This window comes from Nannospalax galili, unplaced genomic scaffold (assembly GCF_000622305.1).
Source record: "Nannospalax galili isolate Female #2095 unplaced genomic scaffold, S.galili_v1.0 scaffold1915, whole genome shotgun sequence".
NCBI lineage: Eukaryota > Metazoa > Chordata > Mammalia > Rodentia > Spalacidae > Nannospalax > Nannospalax galili.
The window spans coordinates 153,361-159,367 of record NW_008336258.1 but is presented as its reverse complement, the minus strand read 5'-3'; the positions used below and the strand labels follow the sequence as shown (position 1 = coordinate 159,367).

Below are 6,007 nucleotides of genomic sequence, written 5' to 3'. Positions count from 1 at the left end.
TATCTATATTAGTATTAAATAATCTTTTCCTAGGCAATCCTTAAATGTGCCAAGCAACCTAAATGTTTATCTCCTTCTGTGTACACAGGGTGAGGATTTTCCTCCAAAGTATAGAGTTGTATATGTCAATGGTCAGGGTCTCCCTGTAGGTCAGCCAGCTGTCCTCAAACTCCCTATGTAGACCAGGCTGGCCTTGAACTCACAGAGATCCACCTGCCTCTGCCTCCCAAGTGCTGGGATTAAAGGCGTAAGCCACCACGCCCCATTCAAAATAGAAAGTTTTAAAGTGCAATGATTAAACTCCTCTAAAAATATTTCAAATTGAAGTCATTCTTTGTTTTCTAATGAAATGACATCTGACTGGTACATGCCAGGAATGAACTCCATAAATGGAATTCCTGTCCTCACAGCTTGCTCATGTTCATGTATGGCAAAGGCACTCAAAAGACGACTCTTGGCTCTAACTCTGACACTTTTGTTTCCAAGACTCCATGCTCAACTAGAATGAAATACTGCTGGCTCAACTGCCAAACTATCCAGGCTCTCATCACACTGCCCCCACCTCTGCTGTTATCATCAGGCATGAATTTCCATAACCACCACCACCACCATCATCATCATTGTCATTTACTGTGGTGATTCCTATACAGTTTCCCACATAGCTCTTCTCCCTTCTCCCGTTCTCCCCTAACAGGGCGGCTGACCTGGCTCCCTGTGCATCCTGAAACCTGCTCTACGCCCTCACTTCTTTATTACTGCCTGCCTCTTCCTGCTAGACTGTAAGTTCCCAGAGAATAGGAATGTTGCATGTGTTTTTAATCACAAGCACTTCCCACAGTGCCTGGCACACGATGGCCCTTAGTAAGTATTATTGACAAACTGTGGATAGAGCAATTTTAAAAATAAAACTTCAAAACATCTTTGCATATTAAGTGACAGAAAACACAATTTGAAGAATGAGTAACTTACCTGACGAAGCAACAGAAAGCCCAACTACAGCTGCAGTGAAGACTGAGGTCAACAGACAGCAGCAAGAAAGCTTGACGGGTATCAGAGGAGACACAAGTGATAGACACTTTCCCTGGAGGTTTTTACCTGCAAAATAGAAATACCAGAATGTCAATCTCAAGAATCTCCTCAGGAGAACAGAATGAGTTTGCCACAGATTCAACTCTCTATTTGGCTTGTATAGAAACCCCTCTCACAGGAGGTCCTGGTCCAAAAATGATGTCCATGGAGCAAACAAGACTGGAGACAATGGAAACAATATTTTTATCAGAGAATCTTCTTGTTGAAATAAGTGCTAATGAAAGAGCAAGTAGCAAAAAGATTTAAAATCACAATGAAATGGGGAAAATGTTGTTTAGATTTAGATCCATTGGAGGAGACCTGGCTGGAGGACTGAAGGAAACATTGGGAAAAAAAATCAGTGATCCAGGTATGATGGTGCATGCCTGTAATCCTAGCACTTGAGAGGTGGGGGAAGTAGATTAAGAATTCAAGTCTCGTCTTGTCTACAATGAAAGTTTCAGACCAGTCTGGACTACATGAAATCTTTCCATAAATAAATAAATAAATAAATAAATAAATAAATAAATAAATAAACAAGAATTGTATAGATAAATAAAATGCAATTTGGCTTATTAATGAAATTAGAAAAGAAAAAAAAACTGGTGCATTTCAGTACATAAACAGGTAAAAAAATTTAATACAAACCCACAATAACAACTTTTAACAAATTAGAAATTGAAGGAACTCCCTCTACATCACAGGTTAAGTAGGCATAGCCCAGGAAAGGAACTTAAAATAATTTTCTGAGGTCTATCTTAAATAAAAGTTGTTCTACTACAAACAGAAACAGTCTCTTTTCTTTTCCAATCCCCAATATGCTGATTTACATTTTTTTCAAAGGAAGGAGGGGGCTCACATCGTATACCTACAGACAAAAAATAAGGTGATCAAGATTCAGTTTCCTTCTGTACTGTATATATGTAGTCCAAGAAGGTAAAACCTAGTTCCTCTTGAGTCAAATTATCTTGTTATGGGCAAAAGAAAGCACCAAAATTAACATTTGCATAATACAGAGAAACATAAAGGACATCTTTAATTAGCCATGGGTAACCCAATACTCGTCTGTATCCATTTAATCCAAATCTGGGTGTGCAGCACAAGCTAGGGGAGTGGACTGAAATTGTTGGTTATAACAGTATTATAACAGCTCTGTATCTCTATAACCCTGCTCAGACCTTCAATATACTTGCTTAGTAACATTCACAAACAAATTTAGCATTTGTTGTGAGAATTTGCCAAGCAAAAACCATTTTACCTTTGTATCTATCTATATATTCATATCAATCAGGATTGTTTGGTCTCCTGATGAGCAGAGGGACTTTCCAGGGCTAGTTTAAATCTACTATTTTAAACTATTGGGAGCTATGCTACCATTTCATGAGTCTGCCAGGAACCTAACAGGGTGGCCATGGGCTGGGGACAGAAATCTCCAAGGTGTTCTTTTTCTAAAGTTCATCATAAGGCAAAAATGCCAGAGGATTTTACCTGAGGGTTAGGTTTCCCACCCCACATTACTACAGTTCTCTACTTCCAGTGGACCTGCCAACCACAAGTCCCAGCATCCCAGGCTCTGCTGTTCCTATGCACCTCATGAAGCTGTGCTATTTGTGCTTGCCTTCACTCTGGGAAATGGAGAGCATGCTATGTACCAGCTTCATAGGACTGATCAGAGTGGGAATCCCCAGACTCCTGGGCAAGAATGGACTAACAAGCTAAGCACAGAGAAGAAACTGCCTCATGCTCTTCCAGGCTAATTCACTGTTCATTGCCCTTCCCCAGAAACATTTAAGTATTAAAGACTCCAACAGAGTAACCAATGTAACAACCTCACATCCAACACAAGCAGGGGTCTAAACTCCTACTGGCCCTTGAGCTCCACCCCAAGCAGCTCCCCTCCTGCAGAGACCGCTGTGACCCTAGCATGAGGCTCAGCAACTCCCCTGCTCTTTGGAGAAGTTCTCAGTCTTTTCAGTTTATTCAGATTTCATTAAACACATACCCATTTCTCCCTCCTGCAGGCCATCTGAGAAGCTGAGCTTCTCCTTTAACATACTCACCGAAACCTCTGAAGCACCCATCACTGTGCTGACAAGAGTATCTGCCAGATTCAGGAGTTTTAAAGGAAGAGAGAATATATAGCCTGTGGGCGTTTCCACACTGATGCTGCTTTTTATGTAAACACTGCCAGGCTTATCAGACAGATTCATGAGCTATTCCTCATTCCTACCCTTTGAGCTTATGAAGTCTATAATAAAATAGAAGAGGGGTGGACGTGAAATTTAGTATAATATAAATGAGATAATAAAACTGATAAATGCTTTAGAGTTTTAAAATGTTCTATGATAATCATTGGATCTTTAAGAAAAAAAATACTACCTTCATGAAAGTAGCTGTTACTAATTTGAGGAAGAATTTTACTTTTGAGACTATTTTTAAGCATAGAGCCTCTTTGGCTATTCTGATGATATTTGATACCTGGTGTTTGTCAGGAAGGAGAGCCTGTGGAAATATAGACAGATAAAAGAAAGTCATGTATTTATAGGCTCTTTGACCTATGTAGGCCAACAATTCTGCTTCTTGATACATGGTCTTAGAGAAACAGCAATTCCAGATGAGAATTTCCATTGCATCATTATTTATAATAAATAATTTGAACACGCATGTCAACAGTATGATTGAGTATAACAAACAAATGCAAAAATAATAATAGCGAAATAAACATGCCATATACGTAGAGAAATGCCATGTGTCCAGTATAATAGAGATACAAAGTGCGATAGACTCCCACTGTGGAGTGGACACCGCCAATAAAGAGCTGAGCTCCAGTGGTGACAGCACGCACAAGACTCCTGCAAAAGACAAAACCAGCATAGAACTGGGGAAATGGCAGGAGGCCGCAACTTAGGTGAGGAACTATGGAAGCTGACCACTGATGGGTGAGGGAGAGCTGATCTTTTTTAAGAGAGTGACTCTAGACAGGCTGAACAGGCTCCAGTGGATGAACTTACATCGAGGGACATCTGGGTACACAAACTTGACTCCCCAGGCCTTAACATATATGACAAAATGCATGAATTCCTGTGAGAGGGCTATCAGACGTGAGGATAGGGAAGGGGGGCTAAATATGATTAACGTGTATTGTATGAAAGCCACAAAAAATCAATAATATACATATATATTTAAAAAGACCTGAGCTCCACCAGAGTAAATGTGATATTTGTGTGCACTATTCATTAACTAAAAATGAAATTGAGACCAAGGAAAATTCCATACAGACCACTAAACATGCATTACACTGGCTAAAAGAACATTGGTACAGCTAAGTTTTAGGGGTGTTAAATTATGGTATGTTAATTATATTCACATTGTATTTCTTTTAAAACGTGTTTATGTAAACCAAAAATAATATTTTTAATAGCCAATCTAGACACTTAGATGCCCATTAAGAATAGAATGGAGGGGGATGGAGAGATGGCTCAGCAGTTAAGAGCACTGACTGCCCTTGCAGAGAACCCAGGTTTGATTACCAGCACCCACATGGCAGCTACGAACCATCCTTAACTCAGGTTCCAGGGGAATCCGAAGCCCTCTTCTTACTTCTGTGGCATTGCACAACACAGGCGTACTCACATACATGCAGGCAATACACTCATACACATAAAATAAAAATAATAAATAAAATATATTTAAAAAAGAATAGAATGGAAACATATTATATTAATGCAATGGCATATTATCCGGCACTGAACAAAGCACTATATTAGGCAACAACAGGAATGATCTCACAGGTATAATGTTCAGTACAAGAAGTGACACACTACAGAATATATTGTAACCAGTTTTATTTGGATAAAACTTGAAAGCAGGCATTTAAACACATCACAAGTGTGTAGGTGAAGACTAAGAGCCAAGAGTAACTGTTGTTATGAAAACAGTGGCTTTCCTGGGTAAGTGTGTCCACTTACCCAGAGAACACTGGGGCACTTGTCCAGGAAAAATTTTCAGTACAAGAAGTGACACACTACATAATATATTATAACCAGTTTTATTTGGGTAAAATTTTTAAGCAGGCATTTAAACACATCACAAATACGTAGTACGTGAGGACTAAGAGCCAAGAGTAACTGTTGTTGGGGCTGGAGAGATAACTCAGTGGTTAAGAACACTGGTTGTTCTTACAGAAGACCTGGGTTTGAATCCCAGCATCTACATGGCAGCTAACCACTGTCCGTAACTCCAATACCAGGGGATCCGACAGCCTCTTCTGACCTCTGTTGGCACTGCACGACATGGGTGTGCTTACCCACATGCAGGCAATACATGCATACCCATAAAATAAAAATAATAAATAAAATTCAAAAGAGTAACTGTCCTTATGTCATTATGAAAATAGTGGCTTGCCTAGGTAAGTGTGTCACCCCAAGAACACTGAGGCACTTGTTCAGGGAGAACGAGCTCAGGGCAGCGCCACATGCATTCCTCTGCTCTCATCAAAAGCACCAGCGTTTCCCGAGGTCACAGCTTTGACAGGTTTCCACCTAACCCAATGATGCAAAAGAAAAACCTACATCAAACCTTCAGCTTCTGCTCTTAGCTGATTCCAAAGCCCGTTCTCACAGGCTGGGCAGGGCACAGCTGTCTCCCATGAGTTTTGCTGTGTATTACACCTTGACCTTGTGGAGTATGCAGTTTATTAGGTTTGGGTTTTTGTTGTTGTTGTTTTTCAATTTATTTTTATATGTATGAGTGTTATGTCTGCATGTATGTAAGTGAGCCCATGTCATGCACTGCCCATGGAGGACAGAAGAGGGCATCAGATCTCCTAGAACTGGAGTTACCGACAGTTGTTAGCTACTATGTGGGTTCTGGGATTCCAATCCTGGTCTTCTACAAGAGCAACCTAGTGGTCTTAACCAATGAGCCACCTCTCCAGCCT

At 40.3% G+C, this 6,007-nt stretch overlaps 1 protein-coding gene across 1 annotated transcript in view; it reads right to left on the bottom strand.

The window, feature by feature from the left end:
• LOC115070003 (C-type lectin domain family 2 member H-like) overlaps nt 1–3,177 on the bottom strand; it is a 5,020-nt gene extending 1,843 nt beyond the window's left edge. Inside the window, exons 1-2 of the mRNA XM_029562466.1 lie at nt 3,071–3,177; nt 970–1,095 (exon numbers count right to left, since the gene is read on the bottom strand). Coding sequence (XP_029418326.1) covers nt 970–1,095; nt 3,071–3,149 — 205 coding nt within the window. The 5' untranslated portion in view covers nt 3,150–3,177. The remainder of the gene's footprint in view (nt 1–969; nt 1,096–3,070) is intronic.
• Nucleotides 3,178–6,007: the final 2,830 nt, after the last annotated feature.